Source organism: Dendrobates tinctorius, unplaced genomic scaffold, assembly GCF_039654945.1.
Source record: "Dendrobates tinctorius isolate UK_male_01 unplaced genomic scaffold, ASM3965494v1 ptg000117l, whole genome shotgun sequence".
Taxonomy (NCBI): Eukaryota; Metazoa; Chordata; class Amphibia; order Anura; family Dendrobatidae; genus Dendrobates; species Dendrobates tinctorius.
In genome coordinates this window covers 8,504,520-8,520,917 of record NW_027361785.1, presented here as the reverse complement: position 1 = coordinate 8,520,917, position 16,398 = coordinate 8,504,520, and the positions used below count along the sequence as shown (strand labels likewise).

Here is a 16,398-nt window from a genome sequence, read left to right as displayed (position 1 = left end):
GCCATTTTTGCCCACTTCTTGTGTGAAAATGTAATATCTGGGCTAAAACAAAATTTTGGTGGTAAAAATGTAGTTATTTTTTCTTCACTGCACAATGGTATAAAATTCTGTGATCCACCCGTGGTGTCAATATGATCACTGCACCCCTAGATGAATTCCTTGAGAGGTGTAGTTAGTAAAATGGGGTCACTTATGGAGAGTTCTGTTCTTTTAGTACCTCATGGGCTCTCCCATTGGGTCATGGCACCTGGACACCATAACAGTAATATCTCGTGCTCCTTGTCATCTGAGCTTTACGCTGTGCCTGAAAAATGTTTCTCGATTACATGTAGGGTATTGGCACACTTAGGAAAAAATGGTCCTCAGTTTGCTGTAAAAAAAAAAAAAAAAGTTCCTATTAGCCCTTAGAGAAATTAAAAACTTGGGGCTAAATAACATTTTAGTGGTAAAAATGTAATTTATTCTTTCTTCACCGCCCAGTGGTATAAAATTCTGTGAGGCACATGTGGTGTCAATATGATCACTGCATGACTACAGTAGATGAATTCATTGGGGAGTGTAGTTTGTAAAGTGAGTTCACATAGGGGGTTTCTGTTGTTCTGACACCTCAGCGGTTCTGCCAATGTGACTTGGCACCCTCAAACCATTCCAGCAAAATCTGAACTCCAATATGTAGTCTCTTCCTTTCTGAGCTCTGCAGGAAAAAAAAGTAGTATTCTTCCACATCTGGGGCATCAGCTTTAATTAGGAGAAATTGCACAACAAACTGTATAGTGCAATTTCTCATGTTACCTTTATGAAAATGTATATTTGGGCCTAACATATAAGCCGAGATTTTCAGTCCATTTTGTTTGGCTGAAAGTCCCCTTCTTGGCTTATACACAAGTTATATACCGGGGGTTGGCTGGGGAGGGGGAGCAGGGGGTGTCGGAGATCATACTCACCTCTCCTGGCATGTCTCTGCAACCCCCCCGTGCTTGTTCCATGTTGTCGGCGTGCTGTCCTTCCTGCTTTCAGCGATCATGTGGTACCTCTCATTAAACTCATGAATATGCGCATATACATGATTTTAATGAGCGGTACCATGTGACCGCAGAAAGCAGGAAGAACCGCGCTCTGACAACATGTAACAAGCACCTGTCCCCCGTTCCACCGCTGCGCGTCGCTCTGCTGTCTTGCGTCCTCTGGCAGTGACGTTCAGGTCAGAGGGCGCCATAACGTAGTTAGCACGCGCCCTCTGCCTGAACAGTCACTGCAGAGCCTGCAAAGCTGATGAGCAGCAGCTGCAGCAGCGACGAGGTGAGTATATAGGGTTTTTTTTTTTAATTGCGGCAGCAGCTAAATGACTGGATTACCTTAGCTACCTGTGCAATATGAGAATGCATTGGGGCCACTCACTGTGCAGCATTATAAGGGGCCACCAATCACTGTGCCGCATTATAAGGGGCCACCAATCACTGTGCAGCATTATAAGGTGCCACCAATCACTGCAGCATTATAAGGGGCCACCAATCACTGTGCAGCATTATAAGGGGCCACCAATCACTGTGCAGCATTATAAGGGGCCACCAATCACTGTGCAGCATTATAAGGGGCCACCAATCACTGTGCAGCATTATAAGGGGCCACCAATCACTGTGCAGCATTATAAGTATTATACTGATGTCTCAATTTTACTTTTATTGGTATCTATTTTTATTTTTGAAATTTACCAGTAGCTTCGGCATTTCCCACCCTAGGCTTATACGCGAGTCAATACGTTTTCCCTGTTTTTTGTGACAAAATTAGGGGGGTTGACTTATACACGGGTCGGCTTATACACGAGTATATACTGTGAATGTTTGTGAAAAAAAAGTTAAATGTTAGTTTTTTTTTTCCTTCCACATTCCAAAAATACATGTGAAGGTCCTGAAGGGTTAATAAACTTCTTGAATGTGGTTTTGTGCACCTTGAGGGGTGCAGTTTTTAGGATATCATCACTTTTGGGTATCTTCTATTATTTATAGACCCCCTCAAAGGGACTTCAAATTTGATGTGGTCTCTAAAAAAAAAAAAAAAAAAAAAAAAAAAAAAAGTTTTGTAAATTTGTTGTAAAAATGAGAATCGCTGGTCTACTTTTAACCCTTATAACGTCCTACCCCAAAAAAAATTTGGTTACAAAATTGTGCTGATGTAGACATGTGGGAAATGTTACTTATTAAGTATTCTGTGTGACTTATCTCTGTGGTTTAAGAGCATGAAAATTCAAAGTTGGAAAATGACAATATTTTCAAAATTTTCACCAAATTTCCATTTTTTTCCACAAATAAACGGAAGTCATATCAAAGAAATTTTACCACGATCATGAGGTACAATATATCGCGAAAAAACAATTTCAGAATCAGTGGGATCCGTTAAAGGATTCCTGAGTTATTACCTCATAAAATGACAGTGATCAGAATTGTAAAAATTGGCCTAGTTATTAACGTGCAACCCACCTTCGGGCGTAAATGGGTTAAGCTAAAATAAGTAGTTTTACTAGTTTTTTTTTTTTTTCAATGCAAAGAGGTTGGTTGATTTATTAGGTTTACTGTAAAGAAAACAATAATGCTATTCTAGTTATGTAGTAGTTGGAGTAGGTCTAGGGAACAGGAGATGTTGCTGCGAACGTGACACCTGGAAGTATGAATACTGTTATGACGACAGCTCTGCCTATAGCATTGTGATCTCCTGGCCGATGTGTTTTGAATGGGAAGGAAGTGGGGCTCAATTGAGGGAAGCAACCGGTTTTGTTTTCACCATTTTGCCTACTTGTCAGTATGATACAGAGCACAAAATACTGTAATTAACCATTGCAAGCATGATTTAACCCCTTCATGACAGCCAATGTGTATATTTACTGACCTGAGATATAAGGGAATATCATCCCCACACAGGTGACAATCCAGCAGCTGTCAGCTGTACACTATATCTGACAACTTGCTCTATCACAAATGATCGGTGTTGGCACCATCCAGATCTGTTTAACCCCTTAGTTGCTGCTGTCAAAAGTGACTACATCAAATAAATAGTTACCGTATATACTGGTGTATAAGCTGAGATTTTCAGCCCTTTTTTTGGGCTGAATGTCCCCCTCTCGGCTTATACGCAAGTCATATACCGGGGGGGGTTGGTGGGGAGGGGCAGCGGGGGGGGGGGTCAGAGACCATACTCACCTCTCCTGGCACTTCTCTGAAGCCCCTGCATCTCCCTCTGCCGTCTGCTTCCTGCATTCAGCGGTCACGTGGTACCGCTCATGAATATGCACATATTTAATGAGCGGTACCACGTGACCAGCTGAATGCAGGGAGAAGCAGGGGCTGCCGCTGCAGAGAAGACCTTGCGGCTAGGAGGGGTGAGTATGACGGGGGCATAGTGATATTCACCTGTCCCCGTTCCAAGCCATGCACCGCTGTGTCTCCGGGTCCTCCTGCTGTGACGGCAGAGGGCGCGATGACGTAGTCAGTGTGCGCCATCTGCTGTCAATGCAGAGATCCGGGAGACACAGCGGTGCACGGCTTGGAATGGGGACAGGTGATTATCGCCACTGCCAGGGGCTCAGGACACCGGCACCTGGCCCCCAGCGACGGAGAGGTGAGTGTCATTTTTTTTCTTTTTATTACAGCAGCAGCAAATAAGGGGTATTTATGGAGCATCTTAAGGGGCATCATTAACCCTTGTGGCGCAGCATATGGGTGGTATTTATGGAGCATCTTATGGGGCAGCATTAACCCTTAAGGAGCAGCCTATGGGGGGTATTTATGGGGCAGCATTAACCCTTGTGCAGCAGCATATGGGGGGTATTTATAGAGCATCTTCTTGGGCCAGCATTAACCCTTTTGCAGCAGCAAATGGGGGGGGGGTTTATCTATGGAGCATCTTCTTGGACCACCATTTAACCCTAGGTTTATATGCGAGTCAATAAGTTTTCCCAGTTTTTTGTGGCAAAATTAGGGGGGTCGGCTTATACACGAGTATATACGGTAATAGATTGTGGGGGCTTGCACATTAATCTAATTGACACACCAAGATCATGATTGTGTGGTCCTGATGTTTGCCATAGCAGTTCATGGCCAAATAGCGGCCTTAAGCTGGAGTCACACATAGCGACTTACCAGCGATCCCGACAACGATATCAACGTGTCAGGATCGCTGGTAAGTCGCTATGTGATCGCTGGTGAGCTGTCACACAGACCGCTTCACCAGCGATCAGCACGCCGAGGTGAGGAGCGAGCCCGGGAGCAGCGGACAAGTGTGCCTGCTATTCCAGTCCTCCACCAGCAGAGGGCGCGCCTGCATCCCCGGCCTCTCCTGGCGGCGTCCTGCTGCCTCCTGGTCCCCAGCGTGCGGCGGCGGCAAACTTAAGGTACACACTCCGTGGGCTCCTGGTCCCCAGCGTGAGGCGGGAGCGGCACCTGTAACTCGCTGGTAACTAACGTACACATCGGGTATCCAAGGGACGCGCATCCCTTGGATACCCGATGTGTACCTTAGTTACCAGCTGATCTCTGGTCTCCCGCCTGTCACACGCAGCGATGCGTGATGGCCAGCGGGAGATCAGCGACGAAAAAAATGTCCAGAGGTTTCTTGCAGCGATCAGCGATACCGGCAGGGGGGCCGATCGCTGTCACACACGGCGATCTCACTGGTGAGATCGCTGTTGTGTCGCATAACTTGTGACTCAGCAGCGATCTCGCTAGTGAGATCATTATGTGTGCCTGGGCCCTTAGAGTCTTCTGGCTACAGCGGCCAGTTCAGAAGTTAGTGACATTTAGGTGGTAAACAAACACTTTTTCATTACGGCTATACCACTTTGCATTAATTCCTGAAAATCACCTGAAGGGTTAATAAACTACCCGACAGCAGTTTTCAATATGTCAGGGGGTGTAGTTTTTAAAATGGTATCACGTTTGGGGTTTTCCAATATATAGCACCCCTAAAGTCACTTCAAACTTGGATAGGTCCCTCAAAATAATACATTTTGTCACTTTCCTTGAAAAAAATGAAAAATTATTGCTACATTTTTAAACCTCCTAAAAGGCTAGCAAAGTAAATTAGCATTTTAAAAATGGTGCTGATGTAAAGCAGGCATGAGGGAAATGTTATTTATTCATGTTTTTCTGTGGTATGACTATCTGGATTAAAGGGATAATCATTCAAAGTTTGAAAATTACAATTTTTTTTACATTTTTGTCAAGTTTCTGATATTTTTTATAAATAAACACAAAACACATCAATCTAAATTTACCACTATCATAAATTATAATGTGCCACGAAAAAACAAACATTCTCAAAATCACTGGGATTTGTTGAAGCATTCCAGAGTTACGACCACATAAAGTGACATTGGTCAGAATTTTAAAAATCGGCCCGGTCACAAGTAAATGAATGTAGCTATGGTATATATACCCACATTTTAACTTCTTGTAAGAGCTATAATGCAACTTTTTTTTTTTTTTTTTTTTCTTTAGGCTCTCAAGTTTCTTCTGTTGTGGATCTGCGGAATCATGGGCAGTGGTAAGTAATCATGCTCATAGCATACTACAAAATTGAAAAAAAAAAAAAAAGTACAGCTGACAGATTTGTCACAGATGCATGCATATGCGTTTTTTTCCTAATATATCATTTTTAGAAGTAGTGAATTTTTATAAACTTAACAAAATGAATAAAATATTCCGTTCACTTTTTTTTTCTTTTTTTTTCAACGGTTCTTTGACACGATTAAAGTACTTGTCCACTACTGGAGAACCTCCTCTAAAAGGAATATTTGCTACTTTTTGGGGGGTTTGCCCATTACACTGCGAGCAAAATTATTGAGCTTTGTAAAAGATTGTTCCCATCAAAGAAGGCGATGGGTGTTTGGGCTGTGATGTCCGTAGCCAATGTCAATAGTATAACATCATTGAGCAGTCAGAGCATCGGCATGGGTGGGTAGTTGTGTTGGCAATGCAGCTGCCTCTGTAGGGTTTCACATAACTTGGCCAATCCCTTAAGGGTACGTGCACACGCTGCGGAATGCTCTGCGGACTTGGCCGCGCGGATTTTGTAAAATCCGCAGGTAAATCTGCAGGTCAAAAGACCTGCGGTTTTACCTGCGGATTAGCCTGCGGTTTTTCATCTCCACAATGGAGGAGATGGCAAACCGCAGCGGGATCCACAGAAAGAATTGACATGTCAATTCTTTCTGCGGTTTTTAAACCACAGCAAATCCGCGCGGAAAATTCCGCAGCGTCTGCACAGCATTTTTTTTTTTTTCCATAGGTTACAATGCTACTGTACACCGCAGCAAAAACTGCTGCGGATCCACAGTAGAATCCGCAGCGTGTGCATACAGCCTTAGGGTACATGTGCAGAAAAGTCTGCTGACAAAAAAGCTTTGCTTTAGTCGTCTTTCTCTAGTAAGCTGAATTCTAAAAATTCTGAATTCTTCTGAATTCTCTGGCTGCAGTGCATAAAATGGGGGGTTGGAAACCTTGCCAAAGTCAATACAGGATCTGAAAACTAGTATTTGCTCCTCCGACAGACATCCATATGTAATTACTTTTTTTAGACTTGATCACTGCTTGTCTTAAGTGCTTTGTCGTGGCTCTACAGTTATTTTGTTTTTTCTATTACAATTGCAACTGTAGAGACACAACAAAGAACTTTTTTTTTTTTTTTTTTTTTTTTAAAGGTTTAAGAAAGCCCATCCTCTGGCTGCAGTTTAGTTTAATCAAAGCAATTGCTTTTATTCACACTCCTGTGGTCCAGCGTTTTGTCGCCGCCACTTCTACCAGTCAGGGTTGCCAACCTGCTAAAAAAAAAAAAAAAAAATAAAAAATAAAAATTCTGTACGACTGGACTCAAATTCATGGACGGCCTAAAGTTTTTACGATAATTAGACACGCCCCCTTAAAGACCACGTGCCAAAATGACAACATATGGGTTTCCTCCCATTCCTGTGCATAAACGCTATTTACTTTCTGGAACTGTAAGATGCTCTATTTTTTGCTCAGTGAGCATCTAAAATCCATCATGGAAACTTATTGGCGCTGAAACTGCCCAAAATATTCTATGTATTTCTTTCCATATCTGCTGTAAGGGTATGTGCACACGCTGCGGATTCTGCTGCGGATCCACAGTGGATTTGCCTCTGCGGATCTGCAGCAGTTCCCAGAATAATGTTATCCTATGGGTTTTCAAATCAGCAGTGCACATGCTGTGGATTTTTCCGTGCGGAAAAGCTGCGGTTTGGAATCCGCAGCATGTCAATTCTTTCTGCGGATTCCGCTGCAGTTTGACACCTATTCCATTGTCCAGGTGTCAAACCACAGGGGAAAACAGCTGGCCAATCCGCAGGAAAACTGCAGGTCAATTTACCTGCGGTTTTACCTGCGGATCCCACGGAAAAATCCGCAGTTGAATCTGCAGCGTGTGCACGCAGCTTAATGTATAGAGACAATCATTTAGGACATGAATTTAGCATCACTGACGCCTGCCTGTGTTTATACTGCTGTCATTAACCTCGGCAGTAGTATCTTGTAGTCTTCATTCTGTGTGTGGAAACGCCATTCTTCATAGGATGAGAAGCTCTTTGCTCAAGCCCCCTTCAGTACACATTAATATCTGGGCAGAGGAGCCGTCTGTTTTGCTGATATCATGAAGCTGCTGAATATGTAAAAGATGTGCATTTATTTTTAAATCCGCTTTTTCCTTTAGTGGGAGGACTGATGACTAACAATTCTCCATTAAAGGGGTTTTCAACAGTAGTGCGGCTTATCATACACCTGAACGCATACACATCATACATATTAACAGTGTGTAATGTGCAATCTGTTAGGTTTCAGCCCCGATAGCCTCGCCTCATTCAGAGAAGCTAGTTTATTATTTTATCTTTTGCATATATAGCACCATCATATTCCACAGCACTTTACAGACATTATTATAAGTGTCCCCGATGAAGCTCACAATCGAAATACCCTATCTTTGGAATGTGGGAGGAAATCCAAGCACCTGTAGGAAACCCACGCAAACACGGGGAGAACATACAAACTCCATGCATTTGTTGTTCTTGGTAGGATTTGAACTGAGGATCAGAGATGAGCGAATTTGTTCGGATTCGGTTCCAAATACGATCAGAATCAAATATTGTTTTTGCAACATTCGTCGAACACAGCCAAAAGTCATTTGAGTCAATGGGAGTAGAAATTACTGAATCTCTTCAGAACCGATCATAAGACAAACGTTCGGCATGAATAGTGTTTGAATATGGCTCGAATAGGTCAAAATCACATTCGGGGACAAAATCCGAACAAATTCGCTCATCTCTACTGAGGACCCCAGCACTGCAAAGCTTCAGTGCTAACCAGTGAGACAATGTGCTGCCCTTGCCCGCAAGTATGCAAATTACACACTCACAGTAACATGATGACTGCTGGAAATGGCTAGCAGAGATGAATCCTAACTGTATATACGTTACGCACAGTTTGTATTTGACAAGCTGCAATGCTTGCAAAAAAACTTGCCCTTGGGTGGAAAACCCCTTTAAAGAGAAGGTGCCACCAGTTTTCTTGTAGTTTTTTTTTTTTTTTTGTGTAATTAGGCTTCAAATAGTAATTAAAATGTATTTAGACAATGTTTGCAAACATTTCTTTATGAAAAATAGTACACGCTGGTTTCCAAGGAAAAAAGCGGGTATCCAGGAGTCACGTGGCTCTTAGATACCCGATGTTTACCTTGGAAACCAGCATGTTAGGAAGGCCACAGAGGAGAGTGTTGCAGTAGTCAAGGCGGGAGATAATGAGGGCATGTACAAGAGTTTTAGTAGATTGAGGGCTGATGAAGGGACGGATTCTGGAAATATTTTTGAGTTGGAGGCGACAGGAGGTGGTAAGAGTTTGGACGTGTGGTTTGAAGGACAGGGCAGAGTCGAGAGTTAAGGGGGTTTTACACATAGCGATATCGCTAGCAATATCACTAAAGCATCACCGATTTGGTGACGCAGCAGCGATATCGCTATGTGTGATACTTACCTCCGACCGGCTCCCCCGCTGTCTGTCGCTGATCGCGCAGCTCCATTTCTCGTCGGGCACTTCCTGCTGGGCTTCCTGTTGGCGCCGATGAGCGACGCGTGGACGCGGATTGGAGGACATCAGGATCGCCTTGTCTGAAAGGTAAGTAACGACCGCTCTATCGCTGATGCATCGCTGTGAGATCTGCCTGTGTGGCAGTTCACTAGCGACCATTTAGCGATGCACCAGCGATCCTGATCGGGTCGTATCGTGGTCGGGATCGCTGGTGCATCTTAAATGTAAAGGGGCCTTTACTCCGAGACAGCGGATTTCAGGTGCTGGAGCGAGCGTGATGCCGTTTACCATAATAGATCGGGTAGGGAAGATACGTGAGATGGAGGAAAGATAATGAGTTCAGTTTTGTCTACATTGAGTTTTAGGAAGCGAGAGGTGAAAAAGGAGGATATGGCTGATAGACACTCCAGGATTCTGGACAGCAGAGAGGTGACATCTGGGCCAGAGAGGTAGATCTGAGTGTCGTCTGCATACATAAATAGTAAATCAGACCCCCCTTTATCACCCCCTTAGTTGGGGAAAAATAATAAAATTAAAAAAAAAATGTATTTCCATTTTCCCATTAGGGTTAGGCTAGGGTTAGAGTTAGGGCTAGGGCTGAGATTAGGATTAGGGGTGTGTTGGGGTTAGGGCTGGAGTTAGAATTGAGGGGTTTCCACTGTTTGGGCACATCAGGTGCTCTCCAAACGCAACATGGCGTCTGATCTCAATTCCAGCCAATTCTGCATTGAAAAAGTCAAATGGTGCTCCTTCCCTTCCAAGCTCTGCCATGCGCCCAAACAGTGTTTTACCCCCACATATGGGGTATCAGCCTACTCAGAACAAATTGCAAAACAACTTTTGGGGTCCAATTTCTCCTGTTACCCTTAGGAAAATTAAAAATTGGGGGCAAAAATATCATTTTTGTGGAAAAAAAAATATGATTTTGTTATTTTCACGCCCGGGCGTTATAAACTTCTGTGAAGCACTTGGGGGTTCAAAGTGCTCATCACACATCTAGATAAGTTCCGCAGGGGGTCTAGTTTCCAAAATGGGGTCACTTGTGGGGAGTTTCGACAGTTTAGGCACATCAGAGACTCTCCAAACGCGACATGACACCCGCAGACCATTCCATCAAAGTCAGCATTCCAAAACGTCACTACTTCCCTTCCGAGCCCGGACGTGTGCCCTTACAGTAGTTTTCTCCCACATATGGGGTGTCAGCGTACTCAGGACAAACTGGACAACAACTTTTGGGGTCCTATTTCTCCTGTTACCCTTGGGAAAATAAAAAAATTGAAGACTAAAAGATCATGTTTGTGGAAAAAATATGATTTTTTTTATTTTCACGCCCGGGCGTTATAAACTTCTGTGAAGCCCTTGGGGGTTCAAAGTGCTCACCATTAGAGATGAGTGACTTTGCCTTTTTTAGGGTCGAGTCGGGTTTCGTGAAACCCGACTTTCTCAAAATTCGAGTCGAACGAAATCGGCCGACTATAGGGAAAAGTCGTGAAACACGAAACCCAATGCAAGTCAATGGGGAGAAAAGTCGGCAGTGAGTGGAGGACTGTAAACACACCTGGCATGAATTTTAAACCTAGAGGCGGCAAAATCTCTCTCACTCCCACTCCAGCTCCGCTCCGCTTCTCTCATTAGCAGAAAAAAGTCACGTGCAAGCATTCGGTGAAACCCGACTTTGGCGCTTGGGTCGCCGACCGCATGGCCGACTTCACACTGTGGTTGGGTTTCGTTTCATGAAAGTCGGCGACTTTTGAATCTGACCGACCTGTTTCGCTCAACTCTACTCACCACACATCTAGATAAGTTCCTTGGGGGGTCTAGTTTCCAAAATGGTGTCATTTGTGGGGGGGTTTCCACTGTTTTGGCACATCAAGGGCTTTCCAAACGCGACATGGCATCCGATCTCCAGCCATAAAAGTCAAATGGCGCTGCTTCCCTTCCGAGCTCTGCCATGCGCCAAAATAGTCGTTTACACCCACTTATGGGGTATCAGCATACTCAGGACAAATTGCACAATAACTTTTAGGGTCCTATTACCCTTGGGAAAATAAAAATTGGGGGTGAAAAGATCATTTTTGTGGAAAAAATGATTTTTTAATTGTACGGTTGTACGTTATAAACTTCTGTGAAGCCCTTGTGGGTTCAAAGTTCTCACCACATATCTAGATAAGTTCCTTGGGGGGTCTAGTTTCCAAAATGGGGTCACTTGTGGGGGTTTTCCACTGTTTAGGCACATAAGGGACTCTCCAAACATGACATGGTGTCCGATCTGAATTCCAGCCAATTTTGCATTGAATAAGTCAAATGGCGCTCCTTCCCATCTGAGCTCTGCCATGCGCTGAAACAGTGGTTCCCCCCCACATATCAGGTATCGGCGTACTCAGGACAAATTGCACAATTACTTTTGCAGTCCAATTTCTCCTGTTACCCTTGGTAAAATAAAAAAAATTACCTGAAGTAATTTTTTTTGTGAAAAAAAGTTAAATGTTCATTTTTTTTTTTAAACATTCAAAAAATTCCTGTGAAGCACCTGAAGGGTTAGTAAACTTCTTGAATGTGGATTTGAGCACCTTGAGGGGTGCAGTTTTTAGAATCGTGTCACTTTTGGGTCTTTTCTATCATATAGACCCCTCAAAGTGACTTCAAATGTGATGTGGTCCGTAAAAATACAGTGGTGTTGTAAAAATGAGAAATCGCTGGTCAACTTTTAACCCTTATAACGTCGTAACAAAAAAAAATTTTGGTTCCAAAATTGTGCTGATGTAAAGTAAACATGTGTGAAATGTTACTTATTAAGTTTTTATGTGCCATATCTCTGTGATTTAAGGGCATAAAAATTCAGAGTTGGAAAATTGCAAAACTTTCAAATTTTTCACCAAAGTTATATCAATGAAATTTTACCGCTAACATGAAGTACAATATGTCACGAGAAAACAATGTCATAATCACCGGGATCCATGGAAGCCTTTCAGAGTTATTACCTCATAAAGGGACAGTGGTCAGAATTGTAAAAATTAGCCAGGTTATGAACGTGCAAACCACCCTTGGGGGTAAAGGGGTTAATTGGAAATGTTACGTTATTTTTCATTTAAAATTAAATGTACTACTTTAACTGTGTTTTTTTTTTCATTAATTTATTCGCCAGCCACAGGGGATGGCCACTTGCACTTGCCATTGTGTAAGTTTCTTAGCACAACACTTGCACACCTCAAACACGGCAGCTTCTGTACATAGGACATAGGGGTCCGACCGCATCTCCCATGCTGTGGCTGCCTCCAGCTGTGACCTGGGCTGTTCAAGTCACTGCTGTGGGAAGAGATCTGTGCCATGCGCGATACGCCCCTAAGCCATGTATCTAATCCCACCATGCGCGATACGCCCCTGAACCATGTATCTAATCCCACCATGCGCGATACGTCCCTGAGCCATGTATCTAATCCCACCATGCGCAATACGCCCCTCAGCCGTGTATCTAATCCCACCATGTGCGATATGCAACAGAGCTCTGCATCTAATCTGAAGCAGTGTTTGCAGGCTGGTATTAGTAATGCAAAACTATTATACAGACCGCTGTTACCGCAGTGTTCAGAGCACAGCAGAGGAGTAGTCATGCTGCTGTGCTCTGAACGCTGACACAATTGTCAGTGTAAAACTGAAGGTTTACAGTGACATAACTGACCATATATCTAATGTCGTGAATGGTACGCCAAAGCCGTGTATCTAATGCTGTTACGCACGATTTTCCCTGGAGCTATGCATCTAAGTGGGACACATTCCGAAGCCGTGCATCTAAACTGAAGAAGTGTTCGCAGCCTGATGATATTAAGAATACAAAACTATTATACAGACTGCTGATCACTGCTGTCTCTGCAGTGCTCAGAGCACAGCAGAGTAAGTCATGCTGCTGTTCTCTGAACGCTGACACAACTCTTGTCACTCTGAAGGAGGTTTACAGTGACATAACAGACAATGTATCCCATCCCGTCATGTGCCATACGCCCTGGAGTCCATAGAAGTGGACGGTGTGGTTTCACTCCATCTCCAATCCCATCCTGAGTGATGTATTCCACTGAGCCCTAAATCTAATCTCATCATGTCATACATTATACTGAGCCCTGACTCTTATCCTAGTGTGTTACGCTCAGTGCATCTAATTGCAGCAAGTGATGCACTCCGTGTATCTAACCCCTGCGCATGATACGGCAAGCATCACCAACTGACAAAATCTGTGCTGCCAGCAATGGCGGATCTTAATAGGGGCGGATGGGGCGGTCGCCCCGGGCCCAAGGTTTTTTGGGGGCCCAGGGGCAGGGGCGGGCTCAGGCCCGGCGTCAGCACCCGGCGTACCCGGGCAAGTGCCGGGGCCCTGGCGTGACGGAAGGGCCCACACACGGTGACACACTGTCTGACTGCTGGGGAATGCGACCTTGAATCTGAATCAGTGGCGCCGGCAGGAGACGCGTGCCATTAGCCAATCGCAGTCCAGCAGCAGCCCAGGAGTGTCGTTTGATTGGTGGAGACCGTGGAGAGCTCCCCTCCCCTGTCTCTTGTCACGTGTGCGACGCAGGGAGGAAGTGACGAGGCGGAGACAGGACGGGGCGGAAGGAGGAAGCAGGAGCTTGTGAAGCGTGCTGTGCGCCTCTCCGGACATGGAGGGACCGGGCGGTGACCGGACATCAGCGACGGGCGGCGCACTGTCGCACATCTCCTGACCTGAGTCCTGACACCTAGTGAGTGGCTGGCGCTGTGGCTCGCTGAGTGAGGCTCATCAGTCCTTGCTCCAACTCCAAGACAGTGAGTGGTGGTGCCGGCGGCTCCTGCTGCGGCAGCTCCAGCTGGCAGTGGCACCCGGGCCCAGGGGCTGTATATGATGAAGGGGGGTGACTGGGCGCTGTATATGATGAAGGGGGGGTGACTGGGGGCTGTATATAATGAAGGGGGGGTGACTGGGGGCTGTATATGATGACGGGGGGTGACTGGGGGCTGTATATGATGAAGGGGGGATGAGTGGGGGCTTCACAGGATGAAGGGGGGATGAGTGGGGGCTTCACAGGATGAAGGGGGGATGAGTGGGGGCTTCACAGGATGAAGGGGGGATGAGTGGGGGCTTCACAGGATGAAGGGGGGATGAGTGGGGGCTTCACAGGATGAAGGGGGGATGAGTGGGGGCTTCACATGATGAAGGGGGGTGAGTGGGGCTGCACATGATGAAGGGGGGGTGAGTGGGGCTGCACATGATGAAGGGGGGGTGAGTGGGGCTGCATATGATGAAGGGGGGGTGAGTGGGGCTGCACATGATGAAGTGGGGTATAAGTGGGGCTGCACATGATGAAGTGGGGGATAAGGGGGACTGCACATGATGAATTAAGGGGTAAGTGGGACTGCACATGATGAATTAAGGGGTAAGTGGGACTGCACATGATGAATTGGGGGTAAGGGGAACTGCACATGATGAATTAAGGGGTAAGTGGGACTGAACATGATGAATTGGGGGTAAGGGGGACTGCACATGATGAATTGGGGGTAAGGGGGACTGCACATGATGTGGGGGTAAAATTAACTGCACATGATGATGGGGGAGTGGGGCTGCACATGAAGTTGGGGGGAAGGGGACTGCACATGATAAAATGGAAGGGGGGATAAGGGGCTGCAAATGATGAAGCGGCACTGCAGATGAAGTGAGTGGGTGATAGGGGACTGCAATGGATGAAGTAAGGGGACCTCAAATTAAAGTGGGGACATTAAAGTGGATCCCCTATGGCCAGGATCACGTTGGGCGATTTTGTGCGTATTGGCCGTAGGCCTACAGCTTATGTGCAACGTCTTTTTAGGCCATGTCCACACGTGGTGGAATGGTGGCGGGTTTTCCGTATGGACCCGCAGCAAACCAAGTGCTGCGGTCCGTACGGCTGTCAATTCCCGCACGGGGACCGCAGCGCTCAGGTGGGAAGGGGGGTACAGGGGCCCAGGTTTTATGAACAGCCCCGGGCCCATAGTCCACTTAATCCGCCACTGGCTGCCAGCCATCTCCGTGCTACTGTCCACATCTCAGTATCACTTTGCAGTCACCAACAAAATGGTGCCGTCCTGTGATCCTAATCTTCATCCTCCCTTAGACTTTTCCAAATGCCCGAGAGGGGAGGAGAGGAGATATCACACATGTGATCAGATCCGGCCCACATCTACTCCAGTTGTAAAGTGAGCCAGTTGTATTCTTGGTTTTCATTGAAAATTCCAGCAGCTGTTCCCCTAGTGTTTAAAAGTGGAAAATATCAAAACTTTTTAAATTATTTTTCAGATTTTACTCCATTAAAACAATTATTTTTTTGAGTGTGAAAACATTAATACTTTACGTTATTTTTCAATTCGTGGAAAAAAAAATTAGATAGCAACTTCCCCATAACCCCTTCACGTCATGCGCTGTACTAGTACGACGCATGTCGTGTCTCGTTTTGATGTAGGCTCCAGAGCTGAGCCAACATCTTTCCCAGCACACGTCAGCTGTTTTGAACAGCTGACATGTGCCCGAAACAGCAGCGAGTGGAATCGCGATCCACCAGTGGCTCTTAACCCATTAAATGCCGCTGTCAAACAGCTGCATTTAACGCGCACTTCAACAATGGCGCCTGAAGATTCCAGTCATGTGATCGCGGGTCACCGATGACTCGGCATGACAACCAGAGGTCACCAGGAGACCTCTATGGTTGTCAATGCCGGATTGCTATGAGCGCCGTCCGGTGGTCGGCGCTCACAGCAAGTCAGCAATCCTGTTACATACAGGTGATCTGATCATAGCCTGTATGTATCAGAGCCGATCAGGTTAGGACAGCTTCTAGTCTCCCATGGAGGAGACTACTGAAACATGCCAAAAGTAAAAATAAAAAAAAATGTTTTTAAAAATATTAAAAAAATATAAAAGTTCAAATCGCCCCCTGTTTTGCCCCATTCAAAATAAAACAATAACAATAAAAAAATCAAACATACATATTTGATATTGCTGCGTTCAGAATCGCCCGATTTATCAATATGATTTCTAAACGGTGTAACAAGAAAAAAATTCAAAACGCCAGAATTAAGTTTTTGTGGTCGCCGCAACATTGCATTAACATGCAATAACTGGCGACCAAATGATCATATCTGCACCAAAACGGTATCTTTAAAAACAAAAGCTCGGTACGCAAAAAATAATCCCTCATCCAACTCGAGATCACGAAAAATGGAGACTCTACAGAACTTGGAAAATGATCCAATTTATTTTTTCACCACTTGCCATAAATAAAGAACCTAGACATGCTTGGTGTCTCAGAACTCGTAA

The 16,398-nt window shown here is 45.2% G+C and overlaps 1 protein-coding gene across 2 annotated transcripts in view; it reads left to right on the top strand.

The window, feature by feature from the left end:
* The window catches only part of LOC141101421 (transmembrane gamma-carboxyglutamic acid protein 1-like), a 52,844-nt gene that overhangs the window by 16,688 nt on the left and 19,758 nt on the right, over positions 1-16,398 (top strand). For both annotated transcript variants that reach the window (XM_073590511.1, XM_073590512.1), the window contains exon 2: positions 5,490-5,535. In XM_073590511.1, the coding sequence (XP_073446612.1) occupies positions 5,526-5,535 (10 nt within the window). In that variant the 5' untranslated portion in view covers positions 5,490-5,525. The remainder of the gene's footprint in view (positions 1-5,489; positions 5,536-16,398) is intronic.